General features: G+C 38.1%; 2 protein-coding genes across 5 annotated transcripts in view; both read right to left on the bottom strand.

Moving 5' to 3' along the window:
- usp22 (ubiquitin specific peptidase 22) overlaps positions 1 to 2,296 on the bottom strand; it is a 57,516-nt gene extending 55,220 nt beyond the window's left edge. For 3 of the 4 annotated variants that reach the window (XM_056236104.1, XM_056236103.1, XM_056236102.1), the window contains exon 1: positions 1,881 to 2,295. In XM_056236104.1, coding sequence (XP_056092079.1) covers positions 1,881 to 2,000 — 120 coding nt within the window. In that variant the 5' untranslated portion in view covers positions 2,001 to 2,295. Of the gene's footprint in view, positions 1 to 1,880 lie in introns of all 4 variants that reach the window. The other variant, XM_056236101.1, reaches the window with a different exon arrangement.
- Positions 2,297 to 4,866: 2,570 nt separating this feature from the next.
- cops3 (COP9 signalosome subunit 3) lies at positions 4,867 to 26,305 on the bottom strand. The gene is made up of 12 exons (XM_056236105.1): positions 26,148 to 26,305; positions 25,144 to 25,273; positions 24,952 to 25,064; positions 24,823 to 24,872; positions 24,299 to 24,391; positions 21,552 to 21,731; positions 18,270 to 18,410; positions 15,979 to 16,152; positions 15,801 to 15,887; positions 14,816 to 14,929; positions 14,019 to 14,099; positions 4,867 to 5,178 (listed from the first exon to the last, which is right to left on the bottom strand). The coding sequence occupies exons 1-12, from the start codon at positions 26,200 to 26,202 to the stop codon at positions 5,125 to 5,127; spliced, it is 1,272 nt and encodes a 423-aa protein (XP_056092080.1). The 5' UTR covers positions 26,203 to 26,305; the 3' UTR covers positions 4,867 to 5,124.
- Between the last annotated feature and the right edge of the window lie 1,320 nt (positions 26,306 to 27,625).

The following is a 27,625-nucleotide window of genomic DNA, read 5'->3' on the forward strand; positions in this document are numbered from 1 at the left end:
ATTTACTCACTGAATTTGGAAGTCAATGCACACAGGGACACGATCATGTGGCTGGTTTATAGATAAGAATTATTGTTGGTTTTTTTATTAATAATGCAAAAAAACATCACCATTGAATAATTTCCTGAAGAATAAAAAAATAATGCAATAAGAAAACATAAAACGCAGTTGACTTGACCTCAATTGTGACGATGATGAGTCATGCAATCTTGAGTAAACCAGATGTAACTTGAGGCAACATGACGGCACTCACCCTATATTAATAAACAACCCATTACCAAAGATTCGCCCATAAAATGATTATCATCAATATGTGTTATCATGTGTGACATATCAATCTGGCAAGCCTGTGAGACTGGCATTTCTTTCACAGCAGAGACGCATATATCGGGGGTGACATTTGATTTGCATGAATCATGATGCACATTTCAGGATAATCCTTTGTTTTCCCGAGGGAGATGGGTTGAGTTAGGATAGTTAGTTATTAAACTGTCATTTGATGCCACACGCTTTGACGACATCGAAAAAGTGATAAGAGTCTGACTCATTTCTGCGAATTGGTTCTTTCGAACACTTATTTAATGAAGTGATTCAAAATAACTAAATCAACGTTTCTGTGCACCGTCACATGGTTCCTAACCGGTTCAGGTTTCCCATAGGGTTTTTAAAAAGGCCATGAAACAAGCCAACCAGCTACGAGATTAATCAAAACATTATAAATATGATTTGAAGGAAAAACATATTTGAAAACGGCACAGAAAGACAAAGGCACCAAACTGTGAACTTTAATAAGGGAAGAAACCACAATCCCATGATGCCTTGGACTATCGTTTAAACGCATTATGTATATAAAAACAGTATATTTTGACTTTCAGGGAACTGACTATGTCATTTGCAGTGCATCATGGGAGTGGGCAGGCGGTTAAGAGTTATTTTGCTGCAATTTTTTTGTTTCCATTCTCTGATTGGTGGAGAGTGTGAGCAGAATTATGGGTAATGTAGTAATTCACCATAAATTCTCTGTTAAAACTTATTATTTACAAAATAAGTTGTAAGAATGTTGGCTAGCGGCTTTAACAAAAGCATAATACAATCATAAGTAGCTCAAGTCACAGTAGGTCTGTCTTTAAAGGTTATTGTTAATAATCAATTCCACTAAGGAGAAAATAAAAGGGATTTTGACATCCGACTGTTGCACTATAAAGCCATTATGTAGATTCACTATTAAGAGTTTTTATTTAATTGTAATGATCGGTTAAGTTGAAGCAGACTCAACTCTTTAAAAACGTCATTTAGTTCAGTTATATTTTTGAATAATTAACGGTTCTCGGTTCAAACTAGTCGGCGAACCGATTCAGTGCGGTTGTTAAACGAAGCATTCAAACGATTCAGTGAAATGATCCGTTTCAAAAAGGTTCACGAATTGTTGCTATAATAATGGAATTATTAAAAATGGAGGCAGTGAACATAACTTGTTTGTCCTCCTGAATGATGACACACAACGGACACATTCCGTGATAACTGTGAAACTGAAACCTCTATTCGTGCATTGGGCAATCAATGATTTTAAAGGCCTGGTTAAGCATCAAACAACGAAGAAATTAGGTCTTGTAAGGTCAAAATGACAATTAAACTCGCTTAAAGCCAGTAAAAAACACTGGCAGCTGAATAGCATCTCTTGATCCCCACGTCCAGCCCCATGAAAGCAATGCATTAGGAGTCTGCGCAGGCCAGCCAATGCATCAGCATTGGGATAAACGTGGATTCATATCTCTTGGTGAAAATAAATCACGAATTGTGTTTGAGGGGGCAATGCGACTTGGCATCGGGAAGGATGGGCCGATGCAATGCACCACTGGGTTCTGGTGGGTTTTATTTACCTTGCGTTTCCTGGTTTCGGCAGAGCCGCTCCACACAAAGCACTGGTATATGACCCGCAGATTCTGCTTCCAGTTGTCCACTTTGAACCCGTTCACATGGGAGCACCCGGCCGGACTCATGACAGAAAACACATTCGAGTTCCTCTGTATTTCAGCGATGAAATGAAGTCACGAGGAGAATTATCCACCAATTGTTCCGTTTTGCCAGGCAATGCGGGGTCGAAGATGCGTACCTTATACATGCGTGGAGCGTTTCTCAATACCCTCGCTGCATAAATATGTCATTCCTGACGATAATAACGCGCGCAAGCTTGTGCTAAAACTGAGCACACTTTGATATTGTATTTTCCAAGTCGGCTGTTTTAATGGACGGCAATGGAATTCAACTGAGCACCGTGGGCGACGCAATCCTTGCGATACTACACGCTGATTGGCAGATGGCTTGTAGCCCGTGGCTTTGATTGGCTATCGCGCGTGTCATTTCCGTTAAAGCCCCGCCGACGTTTCAGAACTTTGAAATCTGATTGGCTGGCGCGTCCGCTTGTCTTTGTTCAAAGACTTGGAGCGCTTGTGATTGGCTGCAGTAGCACCTCGCGTCGGTCCTTCTGTTCTTGTTGGTTATGTCATTCAAGTAGAAAACACACATGCCTACCTGCATTGAAGTTGAGAAATTGAAAATCACTGTTGTCATGAGTGTGAAAGTGGAGCGTCTCTGTCCCATTCGTTCATTACGGAGAACTGATTCCACAGGGACTGGTTGGATAAATTAGTTAAACAACGCATTTGAACCGGATTTAATATTTTGTTGATTGCATATAAGCTATTTTTGTCATATTTTAGACCCAAATCATTGATAAAATACAAATATAAATTTGGCTTAAAGAAAATTATGCCTATTTTCTGTAAAAATGAACAAGACAAACCTCAAATTTATCATCTTATTTGGTATCGACACAGGAATATAAAATATTGTAACATCAAGAAACACCCCAATATCATCAATGAATGGTTTATAAATAATATTACAACGAAATGTAACAATTCTAATGACCTATTTTAATAGTAACACAGGAATATAAAAGATAATAAGACCAAGAAACACCACAATATCATTAATTAATGGTTTATGAATAATATTGCAAGAACAATTAAGCCTGTAAGTTGAAATGTAACTTCAATTTCAACTTAAAAAAAAAAATCTTTTTTGCTAGTGATACATGAGTTTATGATATTCATATGCTCTCAAGAAACACCCCTTAATCATCAATATAACTGTTTATAAATAATATTAAAATAACAATTAATTGAAACTTAACAAGAAAGCCTTATTATCTATTTTGATAGTGCCACATGAATATAAGATAAGAAAAACCTCAAAATCATCAATAATTTGTTTATGAATAATATTACAAGAAAAAATGTAGCCTATAAGTTTAAATTTAACCAGAAAATCTATTTTGTTAGTGACACGAATATAAGATAACTCACTCTCTTAATAAACACACCAAAATCATCATTAGATTGTTTATATATAATATTAAAAGAAAATTAATTGAAATTTAACAAGAAAGCCCGTCATTTTATCATCTAATTTAATAGTGGCACATGAAAATACGGCACGAAACACCCCTAAATCATCAATAAATGGTATATTACAAGGAAGGAAATGAGGTTCAATAACATTGATAATTCTATACACAACCCTCAATTTTATAATTATTTTAGCAGTGACACAGAAATATAAGAGACACCCCAAAAGCATAAATAAATTGTATATATAAATAATTTTGTATGATCTAAATTGGGAGTGACACATACAGGTGAAACTCGAAAAATTAGAATACGGTGCAAAAGTTAATTTATTTCAGTAATTCAGCTTAAAAGGTGAAACTAATATATTATATAGACTCATTACATGCAAAGTGAGATATTTCAAGCCTTTATTTGTTATAATTGTGATGATTATGGCTTACATATGAAAACCTTTCACAATCTAATTTTGAATTTGGGGTTTTCATAAGCTGTAAAATCATCACAATTATAACAAATAAAGGCTTGAAATATCTCACTTTGCATGTAATGAGTCTATATAATATATTAGTTTCACCTTTTAAGTTGAATTACTGAAGTTTTGCACGAGTTCGAGTTTCACCTGCACATATGTAACATTCCTCTAAAGAAACATGCATTTCTTCTAAATAATATTAAACGCCTATTTCTGAAAAGCCTGGTTTGAAATGCCCATCGTTTTCTTTCACGACCTAAACATGTTTTCGTGGAAGTCAGGCTCAGGTAGCATTAGTTTCTAGGTATGTGATGATGTGTAATCTATTTATGGTAAAGCCCAAATCATGAGAGACCTCTAGAGGACTGGAACAAAAGCACACCTTTGCCACGAGCCACGTCTCTGCTGAATCACTGTGAACCGCAGTGAACATCCGGCTCCAGGGCGAACTAAACATCGCATCAGCTGATGGATCAAACTGTCTTTGGGTGAAAGAGCATCACATCACAGAAGCTGTCGAAAGATCCTGTAAATGTCAGTGCACTAAATAGAGCCTGTAGATGCATTTTGACATGATAACATTGGTCAAGCTCGGCTTTTTACACGTGAAACTCGAAAAATTACAATATCGTGCAAAAGCTCATTTATTTCAGTAATTCAACTTAAAAGGTGAAACTAATATACTATATAGACTCATTACATGCAAAGTGAGATATTTCAAGCCTTTATGTGTTATAATTGTGATGATTGTCCAGCTTATGAAAACCCCAAATTCAAAATTAGATTGTGAAAGGTTTTCAAATGTAAGAATTATAACAAATAAAGGCTTGAAATATCTCCCTTTGCATGTAATGAGTATTAGTTTCACCTTTTAAGTTGAATTACTGAAATAAATGAACTTTTCGAGTTTCACCTGTGTGTGATCTCAAGATAGTTTCTTTATTTTGTTCTGTGTTGCTGCAATAAAGACAAGTTAAACTCTTTTGACTAAAGAAGTCCAGTTTCTTTATTTCGTAAGACCGTAAATGATGCAGTGGCATGTCAACCAAGCATTGATAAATAAACACTGACAAAAATGAGTTCTTGTTTAGGGTGCACTGTGACAGAATCAAAAAAAGGGGGTCATTCCACACATTTATGTTTTCCTCCAATATAGTCCATATTCAACAGAGCATGAAGGTTTTCCAGCTTTGGGACGAGGAAGGGGACGCGGGGGACGCAGTGATCCACCCGAAAGCTTCAAGAGTAGCTTGATGTCTTGCTGCCGACGTCATCCTCCTGCGTTCCCATACTCTGGAAGCGGGAAAACACACAAATAAATGCTGGAATCACAGGGGCCGGTTTCACAGAGCTATACTATAGACGAATCCGACGAGCGTTCTGTGTAGGCTGCCATCTTGTGGCGACGCCATTACTGAGCTGTTACCGGTATGTAAACAAACCTCCGATGCCAGCTACCGCCAGGCAGAATGACTTGTTGGGTTGATGATGTTAGACAGTGGCCTCCAGTCACAGATGAAGGTACAAACGATCTTACAGATTATTTATGATAATAGCTTGGCAAGCTAGCTAGGCTAACGTTAGCTAACGAGGAAACTATAAAAAGATCTGTCCATTTGGCAATAAATAAATGAATGACATCAAATAAACGAATTCATGTTTTTCATTTGTGTCCATTATTTATCTCATTTTCACATTGCAAAAGGCGAGGGTAAGGTAACGTTACAGCTAGAAAGTATACATAATATCGACCAATTAGTGTTTTAAAACCATGGAAAGAGGTCAAAATAACAGCAGGAGAACAATTATGTCACATAACTTTACATTTAGCTCAGGAAAGCCATTTAATGACCATAGCATGTTAATTGAATAGAAAAAATAGCTAGAGAGGAGATTTTGCTGAGGACTATATTACATTTTTTTTTTTTTTTTTTTACTTATGTCATTAAATAATTGTTACTATAGCAAAAAATGCATATTTAATTTAATTTAATTTATTTAAAAAAAAATCTGTCACAGTCAAGCAAATCAAACATTAACAACAGACATAACAGTAATGTTACTAACGTTACTGCCCTAATGCGCCCCTTCTGTTGTTTTAAAGCTATTCAAGAGTATTTTCTTCTTCGCCTGGCATCCGATGATTTTTCAAAATGCCAACATGTTTTCCCACTCGACATTATACAAGTTGTAACGTTAGTGACAGTCGTAAATCGCGGGCTGTTTATTCCAGTGGACGCAAGTTGCAACTAAAACAATAGGAGGCAATGGCGCAACGCTACCCAGCAACAGCTCAGTTATGGCGCCCGCTAACTTCTGGTAGTTTCGCCGGATTCGTCTATAGTGTTAGACAAGTCCAAAGTTTGCTCATAGACTAGTCTAATTCAAGTTGGACTGCTTCACAAAAATAAAGACTGACTTAATTTAGACCACTTTCCCCCAGGCTAACTCAGGTCTAAGACTCTGTTACCTTGGCAACCAGCAGTAACAATCCGTTACCTTAGCAACCAGCAGTAACAATCCGTTACCTTGGCAACCAGCAGTAACAATCAGTTTCATTACAAACAGCCGAAAGAAAAGGGAAAATGGACCTTTCCAAATTAAACATTTCTTCTTGTTTCTACATTCTCCGCTAAATTCCCCCAGTAAAATGTCCTTGTGACTGTTACACTCCTCCAACACACACACATCTCCCGCTGGGGTAAACTGCACCGAGCGGTTGAATGCGCTACTCGATCCGCCATGGTTTTCTGTTTTGAAAAGTGTCTTATTTTACCCAGAATGCATTGCAGTGTAGTCCTACTTAAGATAGTCAGAGTCCTCAGTGCTTTGTGCAACGGTCCATCTATCTGAAGTCTGACTCTCTACTATATCCTCCTGAGACCCAGAAAAAAAAAGTTTTTTGAATTTGTTTTTTTTCCATGTCATCACACTGTTTAGAGCACAATAAACAAATGGTAACAAAAACGCATATATAAAATAACATTTTATTCATACGTTATGCTATGTCCTCTGTAGTGGACGCCAGGACTAAGTTGTTTAAAAAATAAAATGACATGAAATTATATGTATAGGCAAAAACAATGGGATTTTTTTTCAATCACCAATACATTTTGGGGTTTCAGGATTTTTTCAACCAAAATTTGTATAAAGATTATTCTCACCTATGTTATGAAAGAAATAATGGAATGAATTGATACACCATTTTACTTTTTGCAATATGTGGGTAAAATGGCCATAAATTAATATTCCCATTCAATGCAATGTATCTATACACTGTATCTAATTTGCACATTAATGTGTTCTTGGAGCAACATTTACTGAAAAAAGAAGTGTAATAATTGGAGTAATAATTCTGGCAACATTTTAATAATAATATCTAATATTTCATAGGAATATTGATGTATAATTTATTTCCATATTCACTTGTTGTGTCTCCCAGAATGCCTGATAAACATGATTTAAGTCCTGATGTCCTCTACAGTGGACACGTTTGATAACAGAGAGTAATTTTTTTATTTGAAACCCCTTAACATTTTCCTGAGATGTTGTTTTATGAAATACAATTTGAAAAGTAGTCCAATTTATATTATAATTACACTATATTATCATATTTCCATAAGAATGCTATATTTGATCACTAAATTAATGTCAGACATTTTTAAAGACCAAGGAGAAGTTGTTTTAATGGTGAAACCTCCAAACATTTGGTATCTCTGACAAGTCCTGAATGTGCTCTTTACAGGACACCCAGGTTGTGTCATGTGACATGTATGATGTCAGAGAAATTCACTAAAATATAATGTCCACTACAGTGGACAAAAGTCTATTCTTGGGTCCCAGGAGGATATCTAAGCCGTAGTCGAAGTCTCTCTCTGTGAAACCGGCCCCTGTTGGTTATAGGGATGGGCGATCTTCCCAGAATTACATATCACGATCTTATAACAAACAATCACAATCTGAATCGCAATTTTGAGATGTACTATCGAGAATATCCAGATTGGAACTAGGGCTGTAATCTCCCAGTCGACACGTTCTGGCTCGACCAAAATTATGATTGGACGATTTTTGCCGTGTTAATTTCATCAGATGGAAAGCACTAATTGCTAATGGGGGTGTTTTCAGAGCACATGTTTCACCCCCTTGTTTTCACTTGTTTTGGATTAGCCCAACCCAATGCATCGTGCTGTTCCCACTGTTTGTATTTGTTTTGAGTAGTGCTGTCAAACGATTAAAATAATTAATCGTGATTAATCGCATTAATGTCATAGTTAACTCGCGATTAATCGCACATTTTTATCTATTCTAAATGTCTCTTGATTTCTTTTTGTCCCATTATTTTTTCTCATTTTAATGCTCTTATCAACATGGAAAAGTGGATCGGCTTGCTTTGTGCAAATGTTTTTTTTATTGAAAACAACATTAGCATATACTGTGTTCAATTTCACACTAACATTCTCACTTGGAGCAAATAATCTCTCACACAATGTAACACTGTCCATCAATAAAAGGGTGAAAGAAACACTGACGAGGTCCTGATATTGACGAGGGGGCGGAGAATTCGCATCTGTGTGCGTGTGTGTGTGTGTGTGTGTGTGTGTGTGTGTTTGCATCATCAGTGGTATTTCAGACTGGACGTGCTACGATGATGATAGCTCAGTTCACAACGACAACACACACAGATCACTTTGTACTCGTCAAAGGAACCATTGGGCAACTTTTTAAAAGTAAACTTTCCATTCAGAATCTTATTGGCATCCATTTCGGCGTCTCGCGCTCGTCATCCACTCAAAACGTAACGCTAACCAACTATTTGGCCTGCTCGCGAGCCCAAACAAGTGTGTGCGGCGTGCCTGTTGTTTTGTTTCCGGTCTAGCTAACGTTAGATCCGCTTGCGCTTTAAAAACGTCCTCGCGCGGCGCAAGCCATTGAAATGAATGGGTTTCACAGCGCAGCGCCGCATCCTGTTGCAAAAGCATGTGAAAAAAACTACAAAGTTTGCTTGGCCAAAAAGATCGTTAATCGCACGATAAAAAAATTAACGCCATTAAAATGGGTTTGCGTTAACGCCGTTAATAACGCGTTTAACTGACAGCCCTAGTTTTGAGCCTATGCTTTATTTTTCAGTTATGCACTTTATTTAGTTTCTGCTCTCGTCTAGATCTGGTTTGTTTAATAAATATTATTTTTTTATTAAAGTGGACGTGCCTTTTGTGTTTAAGAGTAAAAGCTTTAAGTTAATAGTCTATTTGTGTCTCAGCGGGAAGCTGAGCTCCTGTGTTCAGCCTCGGTGAGAGAGCATGATAGTGTCTATTATAAACATATGACAAAAACAATTGTCTAAATTATGTCGCATATTCCTCAACAGTTCTGATATCAATAGTTGACATAGTACTATTTTCGGAAATCATAGGCTATGATATTGCGCAGGTGCACGTGATGCAACGCTGTCAGACTCGAGTGTGTCATTTCAGTGCAAAATAATTAGGTCAAAAACGATTTAATATACTGCAAATAGCTTACTAGTTTTTATGTTTATTTATAATTTATTTAGGCCAGGCGTCGGCAACCCAAAATGTTGAAAGAGCCATATTGGACCAAAAAAAAAAATAAAAAAATTCTGTCTGGAGCCGCAAAAAATTAAAAGCTTTATATAAGCCTTATAATGAAGGCAACACATGCTGTAAGTGTTATATTAGCCCTCTAGTATCAAAATGATAAGTAGGCTACAAATTAGAGCTTAGATTGGGCCCAAAAAATCAAGCCCGGCCCGACACATTAACCATAATTATGAGCCCGAGCCCGATTTTAACTAGGGCTGTCAAATGATTAATCGTGATTAATCACATCCAAAATAAAAGTTTTTTTTTACATAATATATGTGGGTGCACTGTGTATAATTATTTTATATATATAAATACACACACATGCTTGTATATATTTAAGAAATATTTTCATGTATATACTGTATATAGATTTATATATAATTTATATTATATATAAATATAAATATTTTATATATAAATTATATTTTTTTCTTAAATATACATGCATGTGTGTGTATTTATATATATACAAAATAATTATACACAGTGCACCCACATATATTATGTAAAAAAAAACTTTTATTTTGGATGTGATTAATCGTGATTAATCATTTGACAGCCCTAATTTTAACCCGACCATTTTTAATGCGTGGGTTGTTATAACTGACGTTCTCAACTTTCTTTCTCCCGCCCCCAACATTTATGTTTTGTCCCGCTCCCGCCCGCAAATACACTTTTTTCTGTACCTCCAAATACTTTCAAGTTAGCCTACGTGTCGCCACCATACATCCTCCTGATAAATTATTTGTTATTAAAGCATTAAAACACAAACCACTGTTAATTTAACATAAAAGAAAGCAGTTTACTGCGTGCATGGTTTGCCATGACTGAATGCGCGCAAAGTGCGCTCTCTTAATAATTCTTAAAAAGCTGACAGTTCATCGCGATCTCACACATCTCTGTTATTATCAATGAAGCTGACTGCACAATGAATCTTTCATAATATCCACACTTTGTTCGTTATAATTGGAGGATTTGCCAGCATACAGAATTCAGCACTGAACAAAAAAGTCAGTTTTGAGCGTGAGGGGAGTCTATCTTAAATGCTTCTGATTGGCCATTGCGTTCAAAAAATCAACACATTTGTCTGTGATTGGCTACATCGCTCAACGCTGCAAACACGTTATGAATAGAAATTCTGGCCTGTAAATCGTTTCTATTTTGTTTTAGTAGAGTGAGTGCATTACCGCCCGCGCCCGCGCTCGGCCATCAAATCTAGTCCCGCGCCGCACTAGAGTGCGTTGGGAGTGCTCAGCTATCTTTCTCTTTTTCCCCTTGGGATCCATGGCCCATGACACACCCGCCGGTTTGTTTGTCAGCCACCGGTCTAGCATCACGCCGATCTGACAGACACGTGTGTCACAGTCTATGACGTAAATTCTTCGTTGCCAGAAATGTTGAAATTAAATATTTATTATACACATTTTTACAACGTCGAAAAACTTTAAGAATGTTTGTCATGTTTTTCATCCTACAGAAATTATATTAAAACAAAAATTATTTTTTCCATTTTCAAATTTTTGAAAAAGCTCCAGGGAGCCACTAGGGCGGCGCTTAAGAGCCACGGGTTGCTGACCTATGATTTAGGCGGACAAGGCTACCAAGTACTGCGCAGCTAATTAATCTAACGTTTTTTTTTTCCACGTTTTTTCCGGGTTCCAGAATGATACGTTGCAGATGATACCAATAGGCTACAGAGATTATTTTAATGCTGAAATTTGTAATTTATTTATAAACAAACTATATAATGCTCGGACACCCTCGGTCTTCCTTGAGACCTTGAGACTCGGACCTTTCTGAAAATATGTGTTTTGTCAAGATTAGAACATTTTTGATAATAAATTATGAAAGATGATGCCCAAAAGAGGAGGGGCCTAATAAAAAAAATACCGTTTCTATGGTAACGCAACGTCCAATTTCAAAACGGTTTTCACAGGATGAATTCTGAGTTCGTAAGCTTTCAAATGATACCTAATTTATGATAACTACTAAAATATGTGATATAATAATAATAAAAAACTATATATAATATATATTATACTTTTTACTTTACTTTTTAAAATATAATTTTATCATTTTTTATTGACAAATACTAGATTATGTTTTATTATGAACTTTTAGCATTAAAAAGCAAAGTTTCAATTATTAAAAGTGTGTGCGTCAACTTTTTGTGACAAAGGTCAGAAACTCCAGTAATGAAGTTGATTTTTGAGGCGCACTCTTGTCATAAATTCATATATTACTGTTCATACATAATTTGTAAGAAAAAAACAGCGCTAAAATATCAATTAAGGAGTCTTAGACCTTTCCAACGATATATAGTTTGTCATGACTAGATTAGGATTTAATAGTAATATAGTGAAGTAAACTTAGGTTGCCCGTATACGGGCAGGTGACAGTTAAGGGCTACAACTTAAGACGAGACACTACAGGTGAATAGGGTAATTTTTTTAACTAGCAGATATCACCATGAAACTTTGCCAGTTGATTACCTACATTAAGATGAGAAAAAAATGTATTACAAGTTTTCTGTAATTTAATGTTTAAATATGCAAATGAGGCATAATCTAATTAAATATGCGCTCGTTTGCATATATTTAAAAAAACGAAATCTGAGTATTGGATAAAGCCAGGTTCAAAATAATTTTTTCATTGTGTTCACATATTAGATGGGGAAAAAATTACAGAGGGATTTATGGATATCTACTTAATTTGTTATCCTGTAAATCAGAATATACTGCCAATAGCCTTAAAAAAATGATTTTCTCCATGTTTTTTGGAATAAAAAGTTATATAAATCAGGCTAGGAATAATATATTTACAAATCCCTCAGTAAATGTCTTCATAATATAACTAGGTACAAGACTGGAAAGTGTGGTGTATATAGGTGCTACTGAAGTGGAGATTTTGGACTTGGAGTGTGAGAGAAAAGTCATTTTGAGAAAACGGGCTTTAAAGATTTAGCGTCAGCCAATGAGATTGCGCATTTAGAGTAAAATCCCCCCTTTTACTTTCACGATTGGTTGCTGATAAAAAGAAAATGACCATATTTGGATCCGGCAGTATTGTTCAGGAGAGAAAGCTTTCTAACGGTGTGTGTGATGACAGGGTGCAGATCGCGGAGCAGAGGGATGATTTATAACGACAACTTTTGATGAATTTATGAGAAATCTACAGACGCGAACCGACAAAGTGTAGTTAAATAAAGACCTAAATGTGTATTTCGGACTTTTTTCACCACAAGTCTGAAAGAAGACATGTTATTGAAGACAAATATCCCAAAATCTCAAAATTGACCAGTGAAAAAACCCCCGATGTTTTTGCCTGCCGTGTCTCGCCTTAAGTTGGCTGTGTTTGTGTAACGTTTCCGAACTTTGTAAAGTCAAAGTATGTCTGTAAGACGAGGTAGTTGCTGATATCTACCGCCTCGATGGCAGGACAATCTTTCAATTCAGTTGAAAAATCGCTCCTCTTCTACCCCTTTTCCACCAACGCATTTTGAGAGCCGGTTCGGAGCCGGTGCCTGCGCGCGAACCGGTTCTTTGTGTTTCGACAGCCAAAGAACCGGTTCTCGGCCAGGAAAACTGGTTCCAAAGCGGCACCAACTCTTTGCTGGACTAGAACCGTTCTTTTACCACGTCATGCCTACATCGGGGGCTTAGATGTGTTCTAAACACCTTTTCTGACCATAATATAGGATCGCAAAGCCAGGAGAAACATTTGCAGAAACACGATGTAGTCCGCCATTGTAATTGTTATGCTTGAAGTTGGCGCAAGCGTTTCTAGGTTTTATTTTATCAATTTTTTTTATTGAAAAACGTTATGTAAACAAAGGAGAAAACAGTCACAATATAGAACAAATAAATTGAAAGAAAAAAAATACACAAGACAGGAGTAGGCTACATAACTAATCAGAAAAGATTACATATCAAAGGAAAAGATTAAAAGACTTACATATTTCAATTGTTTTTAAAGCCTTCTTGGTTCACGAGTTAGAGATAATCCCAAAGTAATGTTGTACTTGCAAGCGTTTCTAGCTAAGACGTATGGTGACGTAACGACGCCGTTCGCTGGGCGCTCTAGTCAGTGGAAAAACAAACAGGTTCTGAGAAGGTTCGCAAGTTGAACCAACTCCGAACCAACTTTGAACCAGCACCAGTTCCGAACCAGTTCTTTTTTGGTGGAAAAGGGGTATTCACAACGTAAGGATCACGTCCAACATATGTTTGATTTTGTGTTTATATCTTTCTCTTGTAATAGCGTGTAAAGTAGTACAGTACAGACTTTCCTCCATCTCGTCCATTGCGCTCCATCTGAATTTCGCGCGTCATCATAATCACGTGACTGAAACCCAGCTATTCGTTTGATTACTCGTCACTGAGAAAGATAACGCCGTTATTCCCATCACTGATTGGCCAGTCAGCGCAGTCAGACATCTTCAAGATCGATCACGATATAAACTCATCAGATCGCACACCCCTACCTCGTTATAAGAGCTTTGATTCATAATTTTGCTCAAACTGGTACCTTTTGCACGAACTGGGGATTCACGGTGATTTCCTGATCCATGGACTTAAGTTTTTCATCCAATTCTATACATTTCAGCATCTGGATTAGAGTCAGAGACAGATTAACAGCGAGACATCAGTCGAGACTCAAATACTCTCCAATAACATATGAGTCGATACATTTCAGGTGATCTTATGCGTTTAAATATCTGAAATAAACCTTATATAATGAATAACAAATCAGTTGTGCATAAACATACAGGTGAAACTTGAAAAATGTGAATATCGTGCAAAAGTTCATTTATTTCAGTAATTCAACTTAAAAGGTGAAACTAATATATTATATAGACTCATTACATGCAAAGTGAGATATTTCAAGCCTTTATTTGTTATAATTGTGATGATTTTACAGCTTATTTGGGGTTTTCATAAGCTATATAATCATCAGTTATAACAAATAAAGGCTTGAAATATCTCACTTTGCATGTAATGAGTCTATATAAAATATTAGTTTCACCTTTTAAGTTTAATTACTGAAATAAATTAACTTTTGCACCATATTGTAATTTTTCGAGTTTCACATTTATAGTTTAATTCAAGTAGTGCAGAATCTGACATTTCATCTTCATATATATTACATTTATCATAAAAATAGTCAGATTTCTCTCAAATATCCTTGAAAGAGATGATTAAGGAGATAATGAGGGTGTAAATATACACTGCATGTTGTTCTCTGGTTGTATTTTAGGCGTAATGTTCTTGTTTTCTTCTACATAAGCAGTGAAGTGAGAAAAGCACTGTTTTATAATTACTAACCTCTTGGTCAATTTTGTGGAGCATTGCAGGGTTGTTGTATTTCTCAGGGTTGTCATGGAAACAGACCATGCCGTCTTTCTGGTTGATGCTTGCATAAATCTCTCCATCCTCAATCTGAGAGACGAAAAAGGAAAGATTTGAGCACCAACAATCTGTAAATATTGCAGAGCATGCGAGAAAAATTGATTAAATAAAATGTTTCAAGTAGTCATCACAAAAAAATTTCAGTACAGTGATTTTCAACAGGAAATAAATATATATTTCATTATTATTTTAAATTACACCGTTATATATGGAAGCTTGTTTCTGCCACAGAATTAAAAAAATAATTTTATCTCACAATTCTGACTTTTTTTCCCCTCGCAACTGTACGTTTATTTCAGGGGTTATTATTGTTAACTAATACTAAAACTATCAAAACAATTCTGTTGATTTAAATAAAGCCGAAATAGAATAAAATATAAATACAAGTTGATAAACTAACAGAAAATTAGAAAAAGTTTAATCATTAGAATTAACTGAAAATTCAAAAATCAAAATAAACTAAAATAAAGAATAAATTTAGCAATATTTAAAAAATAACAATAAAATGACAAAAGCGCATATTAAAAATCTAAAAATTAAACTTAAATTAACATGAAAAATATTTTAAAAAAGATCATTCAAAATATTAATAAAACTATGATAAAAATTACATTTACACTAGTTCATGTCTAATTTTCATCAGAGTAACTCGCAAAAAAGAAAAAGAAAGTCAGAATTGTGCAATTTCCTTTTTTACTTGCATAGTTACATAGCGGCTGCACATTCCCTAGTCGCTTACACAGAATAACTTACTTTTATTAGGCTTTTCATTTGGATGTATATTTACACTACTGTGTAACCACTGTGGCTGATTAATAATAATATTTTATAGAATTCCCCATTCATTTCGAATGGCGAACATCACACAATAAGCATGTGATTAGAGGAGCTGATTCCCTACCATGTGCAGGACGTATTTCTCGGCTTCTTGAGGGCCGGAGAGCTGAACTCGACTTGCCATGTCTTGTAAGGATAATGTCAAGAATGTCTGTCAATCAAAAGAACAGAGATCAGCATTTCCGTTTATCAGCACAGTATATGAAGCACACGCAGAACATCTGATTACTGTAACTTCAGACCTTGGTTAGCCTCTGGATGTTCTTCTTGTAGAGTGAGGACAGGCACTGTTTGACCAGGCCGGTGTTGTTGTCTCGTGCAAACGTCTCGCTGTGTTTGCTGACCTGAAGACGCAGCTCTGCCGGGTTATTGGTGGCGTACACCTGAGCCAGCTCGTGGTAAGCATTACTGAGGGGCTTTACATCACAAACACACACACACACACACACACACAAAAGATGATTAGCTTATGGAGCCTTTAAAGTGCTCTCCTGAAGTTTGTCAGTGAAGAACGGCTGATCGGTAGTAAACACTGCTTCATCTGAAGCCAGAGGGCGTCTCACACACACACACACACACATCATATCCCTCTGAACACCAGAGGGCGTCTCACACACACACATCATATCCCTCTGAACACCAGAGGGCGTCTCACACACACACATCATATCCCTCTGAACACCAGAGGGCGTCTCACACACACACACACACACACATCATATCCCTCTGAACACCAGAGGGCGTCTCACACACACACACCATATCCCTCTGAACACCAGAGGGCGTCTCACACACACACACCATATCCCTCTGAACACCAGAGGGCGTCTCACACACACACATCATATCCCTCTGAACACCAGAGGGCGTCTCACACACACACACACACACACACACACACACACACACACACACACACATCATATCCCTCTGAACACCAGAGGGCGTCTCACACACCCACACACACACACTCACACACATCATATCCCTCTGAACACCAAAGGGCGTCTCACACACACACACACACACACACACACACACACACACACACATCATATCCCTCTGAACACCTTAGGGCGTCTCACACACCCACACACACACACACACACACACACACACACACATCATATCCCTCTGAACACCAGAGGACGTCTCACACACACACATCATATCCCTCTGAACACCAGAGGGCGTCTCTCACACACACACACACACACACACACACACACACACACACACACACACACACACATCATATCCCTCTGAACACCAGAGGGCGTCTCACACACACCATATCCCTCTGAACACCAGAGGGCGTCTCACACACCCACACACACACACTCACACACATCATATCCCTCTGAACACCAAAGGGCGTCTCACACACACACACACACACACACACACACACACATCATATCCCTCTGAACACCTTAGGGCGTCTCACATACCCACACACACACACACACACACACACACACACACATCATATCCCTCTGAACACCAGAGGGCGTCTCACACACACACACACACACACACACATCATATCCCTCTGAACACCAGAGGGCGTCTCACACACACCATATCCCTCTGAACACCAGAGGGCGTCTCACACACACACACACACACACACACATCATATCCCTCTGAACACCAGAGGGCGTCTCACACACACACACACACACACACACCATATCCCTCTGAACACCAGAGGGCGTCTCACACACACACACACACACACACACACCATATCCCTCTGAACACCAGAGGGCGTCTCACACACCCACACTCACACACATCATATCCCTCTGAACACCAAAGGGCGTCTCTCACACACACACACACACACACACACACACACATCATATCCCTCTGAACACCAGAGGGCATCTCTCTCACACACACACACACACACACACACACACACACTGACGACTGTCCTGTCGACCACATTATACATTATACGTCATCAATAGCGGTTCACTTCCGCGGTTTGGTTCGATTGCGTTCATATCAGCAGCGAACCGTACTGGAGTTCACATGAACCGCACCCCAGACCACCTTTTTAAGCGCACCCGAGTACGGTTCGCGGGTACGCACCCGAGTTCGGAAGACAGCGTTCACACATCATCCAAACGAACCAAACTCTGACGTCATTCGAACCCGGGTGCGCACCAAAAGTGCTAGTGTGAAAGCCCCCTAAGTCAGTCTTTATTTTTGTGAAACAGTCTAACTTACTGTTTAGTCTATGAGCAAATTTTGGACTTGTCTAACACTATAGACCGGTCTAAAACAGCTCTGTGAAACCGGCCCCTGTTTGGAAAGATGTTTGTTTTCAAATGCACGTTATAAGCGACTCAAACTCACAGTGCTTTCAGATGGAGCCGCGTTTACTACTGACCACAGAGCCGTATGTCACGGACATAAAAATAATGGCAGCCTTTGTGATTTCATAATCGCAATAATACAAAAAGTTTGAACCCCATTTCATGTTGATTGCGCTTAATCGTGCAGCCCTGATGTCGAGGCTCACCTTGATGAATCGGCCCACGATCTGTGACGTGTATTTGGGAAGCTGCTGGACTTTGCCGTGAAGGATGAGGGACACGAGGATGTACTTCTTGTACGCTTCTAACATGATGTGACTGACAGCCATCGCAGGAGTGGTTATTGCCTGAAGATAGACAGAACGATTCACTTAAAGCTGGAAGAGTAGAATAGATACTTATTTACTGGGAAATTATTAGACATTAGGATGCAAATTATACTGGAGATTTACAATATATTTATAATACCAGAAATTATTTTGAATTTCACAATGATTTTTATGTGCTTTTTATTTGGTCATTAACTTTCTGTTAAAACAACTGCAAAATCAGTGCTAGAGTTTGATTCATTTTACATTAATACATTTTTTAGTATGTAGGTAAAAAAAAAAAAAAAATCCCACGCGTGTCTCGTCATATAAAAATAAATAGAGAGAAGTGTGTGTATGCGTGTTGGTGTATGTGTGTGTGTGTGTGTGTGTGCGAGAGTGTGTGCGTGCGAGAGTGTGCGTGTGAGAGTGTTTGTGTGTGTGTGTGTGTGTGTGTGTGTGTGTGTGTGCGAGTGTGAGAGTGTTGGAGTTGGTGTCTGTGTGTGGTGTGTGTCCGAGAGTGTGTGCGAGTGTTTGAGTTGGTGTTTGTGTGTGTGTGTGCGTCTGTGTGAGTGTGCAAGAGTGTGAGTGTGTGCGAGAGTGTGTGTGAGTGTTTGAGTTGGTGTCTGTGTGTGTGGTGTGTGTGCGTGTGAGAGTGTTTGAGTTGGTATCTGTGTGTGTGGTGTGTGTGCGAGAGTGTGTGCGAGTGTGTGTGTGAGAGTGTTTGAGTTGGTATCTGTGTGTGTGGTGTGTGTGCGAGAGTGTGTGCGAGTGTGTGTGTGAGAGTGTTTGAGTTGGTGTCTGTGTGTGTGGTGTGTGTGCGGTGTGTGTGCGAGAGTGTGTGCGAGTGTGTGTGTGTGTGTGAGTGTTTGAGTTGGTGTCTGTGTGTGTGGTGTGTGTGCGAGAGTGTGTGCGAGTGTGTGTGTGAGAGTGTTTGAGTTGGTGTCTGTGTGTGTGTGGTGTGTGTGCGAGAGTGTGTGCGAGTGTGTGAGAGTGTTTGAGTTGGTGTCTGTGTGTGCGAGAGTGTGTGCGAGTGTGTGAGAGTGTTTGAGTTGGTGTCTGTGTTTGTGGTGTGTGTGCGAGTGTGTGTGTGTGTGTGTGTGAGAGTGTTTGAGTTGGTGTCTGTGTGTGTGGTGTGTGTGCGAGAGTGTGTGCGAGTGTGTGTGTGCGTGTGAGAGTGTTTGAGTTGGTGTCTGTGTGTGCGAGTGTGTGTGAGAGTGTTTGAGTTGGTGTCTGTGTTTGTGGTGTGTGTGCGAGAGTGTGTGCGAGTGTGTGTGTGTGTGTGTGTGTGTGTGTGAGAGTGTTTGAGTTGGTGTCTGTGTGTGTGGTGTGTGTGCGAGAGTGTGTGCGAGTGTGTGTGTGCGTGTGAGAGTGTTTGAGTTGGTGTCTGTGTGTGCGAGTGTGTGTGAGAGTGTTTGAGTTGGTGTCTGTGTTTGTGGTGTGTGTGCGCGAGAGTGTGTGCGAGTGTGTGTGTGTGTGTGTGTGTGTGAGAGTGTTTGAGTTGGTGTCTGTGTGTGTGGTGTGTGTGCGAGAGTGTGTGCGAGTGTGTGTGTGCGTGTGAGAGTGTTTGAGTTGGTGTCTGTGTGTGCGAGTGTGTGTGAGAGTGTTTGAGTTGGTGTCTGTGTTTGTGGTGTGCGTGCGAGAGTGTGTGCGAGTGTGTGTGTGTGTGTGAGAGTGTTTGAGTTGGTGTCTGTGTGTGTGGTGTGTGTGCGAGAGTGTGTGCGACTGTGTGTGTGCGTGTGATAGTGTTTGAGTTGGTGTCTGTGTGTGCGAGTGTGTGTGAGAGTGTTTGAGTTGGTGTCTGTGTTTGTGGTGTGCGTGCGAGAGTGTGTGCGAGTGTGTGTGTGTGTGTGAGAGTGTTTGAGTTGGTGTCTGTGTGTGTGGTGTGTGTGCGAGAGTGTGTGCGACTGTGTGTGTGCGTGTGAGAGTGTTTGAGTTGGTGTCTGTGTGTGTGGTGTGTGTGCGAGTGTGTGTGAGAGTGTTTGAGTTGGTGTGTGTTTGTGGTGTGTGTGCGAGAGTGTGTGCGAGTGTGTGTGTGCGTGTGAGAGTGTTTGAGTTGGTGTCTGTGTGTGCGAGTGTGTGAGAGAGTGTTTGAGTTGGTGTCTGTGTGTGCGAGTGTGTGAGAGAGTGTTTGAGTTGGTGTCTGTGTTTGTGGTGTGCGTGCGAGAGTGTGTGCGAGTGTGTGTGTGTGTGTGAGAGTGTTTGAGTTGGTGTCTGTGTGTGTGGTGTGTGTGCGAGAGTGTGTGCGACTGTGTGTGTGCGTGTGAGAGTGTTTGAGTTGGTGTCTGTGTGTGTGGTGTGTGTGCGAGAGTGTGTGCGAGTGTGTGTGTGTGAGAGTGTTTGAGTTGGTGTCTGTGTGTGTGGTGTGTGTGCTAGAGTGTGTGTGCGTGTGAGAGTGTTTGAGTTGGTGTCTGTGTGTGTGGTGTGTGTGCGAGTGTGTGTGAGAGTGTTTGAGTTGGTGTGTGTTTGTGGTGTGTGTGCGAGAGTGTGTGCGAGTGTGTATGTGAGAGAGTGTTTGAGTTGGTGTCTGTGTGTGTGGTGTGTGTGCGAGAGTGTGTGCGAGTGTGTGTGTGTGTGTGTGAGAGAGTGTTTGAGTTGGTGTCTGTGTGTGTGGTGTGTGTGCAAGAGTGTGTGCGAGTTTGTGTGTGTGTGTGTGTGAGAGTGTTTGAGTTGGTGTCTGTGTGTGCGAGAGTGTGTGCGAGTGTGTGTGTGTGTGTGTGAGAGTGTTTGAGTTGGTGTCTGTGTGTGCGAGAGTGTGTGCGAGTGTGTGTGAGAGTGTTTGAGTTGGTGTGTGTTTGTGGTGTGTGTGTGTGTGTGTGTGTGTGTGTGTGTGTGTGTGTGAGAGAGAGTGTGTGAGAGAGAGAACAGAGGAGAGTCTGCTGGAGAAAATAAAACGAGACCGATCTCGTAATAAAACAAGAATCAACATCAGCTTGGCTTTAGGAGATGCAGAGAACTGAGGGATGTTGTAAAAGTGTCACGGAGATGATGGTGTTTTTAACACTCAACAGGACAGTAAGTGTTTTACTGAACAGATAAACTGCCATATGCATCTCTCTAACAGAGTTCACTGTAAAGCATTATCTGTTGTGCAGATCAGTTCATTACAGTGTCGTCACGCAGCGCCAAAGCACAACCATAACGATGTTCTTCCACAAAATGCATGCAAAAAATGAATACCTGTTCAAAGAAATACAGTGCCCGCTCAAAGTTCTTCAGACCCGTGTAGATCATGCCTCCATAGTAGTAAAAACAAAGAAAGGGCTTTGCGTCGTACGCTCCGTTCTCCTTGCAGATATCCATCATGTCCAGCTCCAGGAACGGGACTGCAGGCTTGAAGCACTTGGCTAACAGGCATAACTGTAAACACAGGGCTGCATTATTATTAGTCACACAATAAACATCTGAAAAAGAAAAGGTCTGTTTAACCCTCTGATGTTTATCACTTACGCTAAGCTATGCTAAAAGTGGTACCGCCAGAACCGGAGATCGGCTGAATGGATTCAAAAACGGTAAAACTCAACAGTTTAACTCTGGGGGAGTTGTAAAATGAGCCTATTTCCAAAAAAAAGTGGAGTATCCCTTTAACGGCTTTATTATGCTGACTCAATAGATTGTGTTTTCTTATGTTTTTGTTTTTATTTGTACACTTGAAGCGTTTGAAAATAGCCTAAATAATGTAACAAAACAAAAATAAACCTATACGCCTTCCTACTATACAGCCTATTATTATTAGGATTGTTTTTTAGGCTATTTGGGTTTTTTGTGTGTATGTTTTAAAACGCCTAGATCGGAACAAAAGTTAACCCATAGCTTTGAAAGTAAAGAAGAATATAACTACAGCCTGTATAAACGAGAGCTTTTGTTAGGATTTTTCATTATTTGGCAGTTTTAGAAGTTATATTTTGTGTAGCGTGTGGTGCGGTCAGGTGCGCGATTGTGATATAGACCTAGGACAGAGTTTTTTAACTTTGCAGTTAAAAAAAATCACTTAATTTTCAAAGAATTGTATTATTATTATAGTTTTATGTATTATTGATGTTTTTTCGTTGTTGTTTTATAAATGCTCTATGACAATTGTTTAATAAATGTTCAATCAAAATGCAAAACATTGCGTCTTTTTTTTTCTTTCTTTTTTTTAGTCGACTGATCGTTGCACAGGACAGGACTTTGGTCGACTAAGGATTTCTTTGGTTGAATGAATGTTTAATAAATGTTCAATCAAAATGCAAAACATTGCGTCTTTTTTTTTCTTTCTAAGGATTTCTTTGGTTGACTACAGCCCTACAGACCACGTCAGGCTATGGCAGACATGTCTGTAAGTCGATGTACCATCACAAGGGTCTTGGAAATATATTATGAAGCTTGAAAAACTACATAGTGTTACTTTAAATAGTCCTAAATTTAAAGTCTAGTCCACAGATTAATAAACTGATTTCCTGGAGGAAGATTGGAGCTATTTCAGGACTAAACTGAGGCTTAAAGGACAAGTTCGGTATTTTACACTTAAAGCCCTATTTTAAGATCGTTTCTGATGAAATAAAACGGTTAAGATTGAAATTTGGACACATGGTGCTGGCCGGAGAATTTTTGGTTTCTGTGGATGCAGAAACCGAAGTGTAAAAATAGTGTAAAATGTGTAAAATACCGAACTTGTCCTTTAACTAAACCTGACACGAGGGAGGTTTAACTTCAGATTAATGTTGTTTCAAAGATGACACAAGGATCACTTGTTGTCTATGTTAGTGAAGATCTATATATCTATATATATATATATATACACATATACACATGTATATATATATATAAACACACGTGTCTTCTTTCAAACACAACATTAATCTGAAGCCTCCTGGCAGGTTTAATTTGAGCCTCAATTTAGCTCTAGCCTTCCTCCAGGAAATCAAGGTCGTCAACAACAGGTTTTTTTTAGGTTTGTATATTCTTCCACAACACCGGTATTGAATTACTACTGTAATGTACAGAAAACAGTAAGGTAATAATAAAGCTTATGATTCAATCTTACCTGAAGTCGTTGTATTGCTCTAGATGGGTTAATTTGCATTGAATTAATAACAAATACATTTCCAGGCATTTCTTTTGAATCTGAAGTGTGCAGTTTTTCTTTGCCAAGTAAAGTTTTCTTCTTGGTTTCATACAATTTTAAGCTTTTCATGGTTCACTCCATGTTTTATAGGCAAACTTGCTCATGCTAAGTAAGATTAGCACAGTTGGTTTTAAATTTATTTTAGTTAAGGACTTCATAATCTTAATCTGTGTTTCAGAACGCCATGTTTAATTAATCGTTCTAGATTAAGGCCTACTCCTGTCTTAATTTAAACGCTGTCCGGGAAACCTCCCGAAAGACTATCAAAGTCTCCTCAATCATGACTGATCTGTAGATTGTATTTGCATATTCATAGAACCACGAATACTAAATGAGACAAAGGTGTCGAGTTACATTCAAACTATTTTAAGGCCTGAAAAAACGTCATTTTGGTGATCAAAGATGAGTTTTAAGGGATAAAATGATTGACTACAGGTGGACTTTAAACAATTAAAACTCAAAAAGTCACATTTTTCTGTCTAAAATGATCAACTTGACTAATAAAACATCTCGGCCTGCGTTTCTTGCCAGAACGTTCTTTCATTTACTGAAACTGACAGCTTTGTAGGGATTTAATTGTTCATATTTGTCAGACATAATGTTTAGTTTGTTCTAAAGGGCCACATCTATCAATTAGCTATTACAATGACAGACTTTCTCCTACAACAAATAATAATCACCAAAACATCCCTGTATTATCATTTTCAGTGTTTACTGTTGCCTCTTACTTTGCTTAAAACACAAATACATCTTTAATTATCTATAACAAGTTAATAAAACTGTACTAACGCACACTAATGTTCTCTGACTCCAGACTCACCTGACACAGGTCTGCGTGCACTGAGGTAAGCTGATTTGTGTTCATCTGCATCTTGTCTATGGCCTGTTTAAGTATACTGATTCCACGCAAGGGCTGTGAAGAACAAGACAACTTAACATCACTCTTGTGCAGGTGAAACTCGAAAAATTAGAAGATCGTGCAAAAGTTCATTTATTTTAGTAATTCAACTTAAAAGGTGAAACTAATATATTATATAGACTCATTACAGGCAAAGTGAGATATTTCAAGCCTTTATTTGTTATAATTTTGATGATTATGGCTTACAGCTTATGAAAACCTTTTCACAATATTCTGATTTTGAATTTGGGGTTTTCATAAGCTATATAATCATCACAATTATAACAAATAAAGGCTTGAAATATCTCACTTTGCATGTAATGAGTCTATATATTAGTTTCACCTTTTAAGTTGAATTACTGAAATATTTTGCGCAATCTTCTAATTTTTCGAGTTTCACCTGTAATTTAAAGATAACAACTCTAAAATGGCGGAAAGACACTTGCCTGTTTTCTTTCTACAAGGGCATTTGTCAACTGATGGCACAGACCAGCAACTGAAAAAGGAGAACAATTTGTTTTTAAAGAGGAATACAAATGAAACAGTGTGATGGAAAAAAAAAAGTGTTTTCGTACACGTGTCTGTGGCGTATCGGATGTGCTCTCCGTTGCAGGTGCTGATGAAGAGTTGGACTTGGGAAAACAAGGTCTCGAAATCAGGGATGTTTGGCATGGAAAACTTCACAAACCTGTAAAACAGTAACTCTTTCAGATGGCCACAAATCATGAACTCTCAGTGCTATGGGACTCAACAAGCTACGGACTTACAGAACAGCTAGGACACCGAGCGAGTGCTCTTGGATGTCCAGCGCCCCGAGAACAGTGTCCAGATGGGAGAGATTCTTGGCCAGAAGCTCCCCGCTTTTATTGATCAGTTCACATAGTTGAGTCATCTGACCTGAGAAGCATAAGAAGCATTATTATGCATGAAAACATGATTTCATATTAATGATATTATTCTAAAGTAAATGCATATGCGATCAAGGTCTAAATGATGATGAACAGTTACGTCTCCTATACGTGACAGAGAAACATTGATAATAAACATCAAATCTTTTATATTTGATTCTTCATACATCCAACACATCAATTATATTTTTCAGTGACAGAGATGTCATAACTTTAAAATTGTGTTGTTTTTTTATCATAAAAGAGTCAGTGGAAAACAGTCTGCAATTTGGTACAGTTGATGTATTTTGCTGTATGTATATGAATTTTAATTATATTGTCCATCTCCAATTAACCAGTATCACATTCCATAAAGATGACCGTAGTATCAGATATTGCAACAATCTTTAAAAAAAAAAAATATAAAAGCGGGGACCCAAATAAATCTGCATAAGTACAATTGAAAATATTGTAAGATTGATTCTGACCGACTCCTCTTTACAGAAATAACACACGTTGTTTTTGTTTTTTTTATCATGATGTCAATGCAACTAATAGGAAGATCCGGAAGAGAACTAATTACAGGTTTACTGTAATTATTATATAGGTATTTAATGCCATATTTTATAAATGACTCAGCTAACATGACACATCTAGTAATTTCACTAATATAAAAGCTTAACGGTTACGAAGTGGAAATATTCAGCAGCTTTAAGTTTTTTTATTAGTAGTAGGACGAACAGAGTAAGATAAACAAATACCATGTGTTACTCCCTGAAGTATAAACAGCTAGCATGCTATCACGCTAACTAGTTTTAGCATTAAGCTAGTTAGCCCATGGATTCGTTACTCTGAGTGTTCACGAGCGGTGTAAATGTCCGTACCTTGAGCGGAAAGTTGCCGCACATTATTCACGAACTGCTCCAGAGCTGAAGCCATCGTTTTTGCGCTTTTAAGAGGATGTTTTTCATTCAAATGTCAGAACCAGCTTTCCAGTACAGAAGGGACGGGCCCTCTCAGCCGCCAACAGTAAACAACAAATATCGCGAGGTTTGAGTGACAGCTCAGATTCCACGAGATTTCACTCTCACTGGAAAGCAAACTCCGTAGAAGAGATCCTTTTGAGGTAATGTAAGATTTCACTTCACAAACCACACATACCTATTATTTATTTAGAGCTACATGTTTAATTTAAAACAACAAAAATCACAGGATTTAGCCTTTGAAAATGGACATGTGTCTTTAAGGAATAAAAGGAATATGTCATTATTTCTTCCGGTACAAAACACAACAGAGACACTCTCTGACTGGAGAGATGATCAACTTCTCACTTTGCGAGCAAAAGAAAGCAGGATTGATAGTTGAATTAAGACTCTGCTTCGGGTGAATAGTTTAGGTTAATAATAAAGGCTAAAGTCGAGATCTTTATATTTTTCAATATTTTAGAGAACATTTTTAAAGAAATAGTTAAGCAAATAATTATTTGCTTAGCTTGTGAGCTAATACTGAGAAAATTTTAATTTGGTCATATATAGCTTCGGATATGTGACAATTTAAAATATATTAATTGTAGTATTTACCTATTTAAGGCATGTGCAAATGTTGTATCATTTTATATTTGTCTTAAAGAAGAGTGCACAAGTTCTGTCAGCCTTGTTTTTCTGGAAGTATTTATCCCATAGGGATTTTTTTGAAAGTATTTGTTATAGACTAATCAAACCAACTTGATATTAGGAGAATCACTATATTAAAAAACTATGATTTGAGCCCAAAAAAGTTTATTTCAAAATATACAAACATGTAAGCAGTATCAGTACTTAACACACGACTTGATTGTTTAAATTACCAGATCTGTGAAGTTTTTTTTTTTTTTTTTTTTTTTTTTTTGCAGAATAATGGTTAATATAGTTTTTCAGCCGGAATTCCACCGTTAAACATTATTATTTTAAAAAAAGTTTGTATAATGGTTATAAGTTGTCGTTCAAAAATCAATTCCCCCAGTATGGAGAAAATTAATGGAGTTTTTTACTTCCGGAAAACCGACTGTTGAATCGCTTTGGGAGTCCAACCCCATAGATATTTATACATAGAAACCACATTCGGCAACTTCAATCACGTCGGTGCGTCCGCCATCTTGGAACGGTCAGTGTTTCGTTATTCACAAAAAGAATCGATGATAATGAATCAAAGGATTGAATCAATGACAAAGAATAATGATGCCACAACATTGTGCTGCTTTTGGTTGTGAAACAGCCCAGATTTAAATTCCAGAAGAAATGGGATAATAACCTTCAGAGGTGGAAAGTAACGAATTACATTTACTCGCGTTATGTAATTGAGTAGTTTTTTTGTGTACTTCTAC

This window comes from Rhinichthys klamathensis, unplaced genomic scaffold (genome assembly GCF_029890125.1).
Source record: "Rhinichthys klamathensis goyatoka isolate OS25496 unplaced genomic scaffold, OSU_Roscu_1.1 h1tg000438l_1, whole genome shotgun sequence".
NCBI classification, from domain to species: Eukaryota; Metazoa; Chordata; class Actinopteri; order Cypriniformes; family Leuciscidae; genus Rhinichthys; species Rhinichthys klamathensis.

Bases quoted from the DNA above. Each gene is read 5' to 3' on its own strand.
- cops3 (XM_056236105.1), bottom strand. From the start codon at position 26,202: ATGGCTTCAGCTCTGGAGCAGTTCGTGAATAATGTGCGGCAACTTTCC. The intron at 25,065-25,143 runs GTAAGTCCGTAG...ACTGTTTTACAG, and splicing joins CTCGGTGTCCTAGCTGTTCT to GTTTGTGAAGTTTTCCATGC. The intron at 14,930-15,800 runs GTAGGGAATCAG...TTCGTCTCTCAG, and splicing joins AGAAATACGTCCTGCACATG to ATTGAGGATGGAGAGATTTA.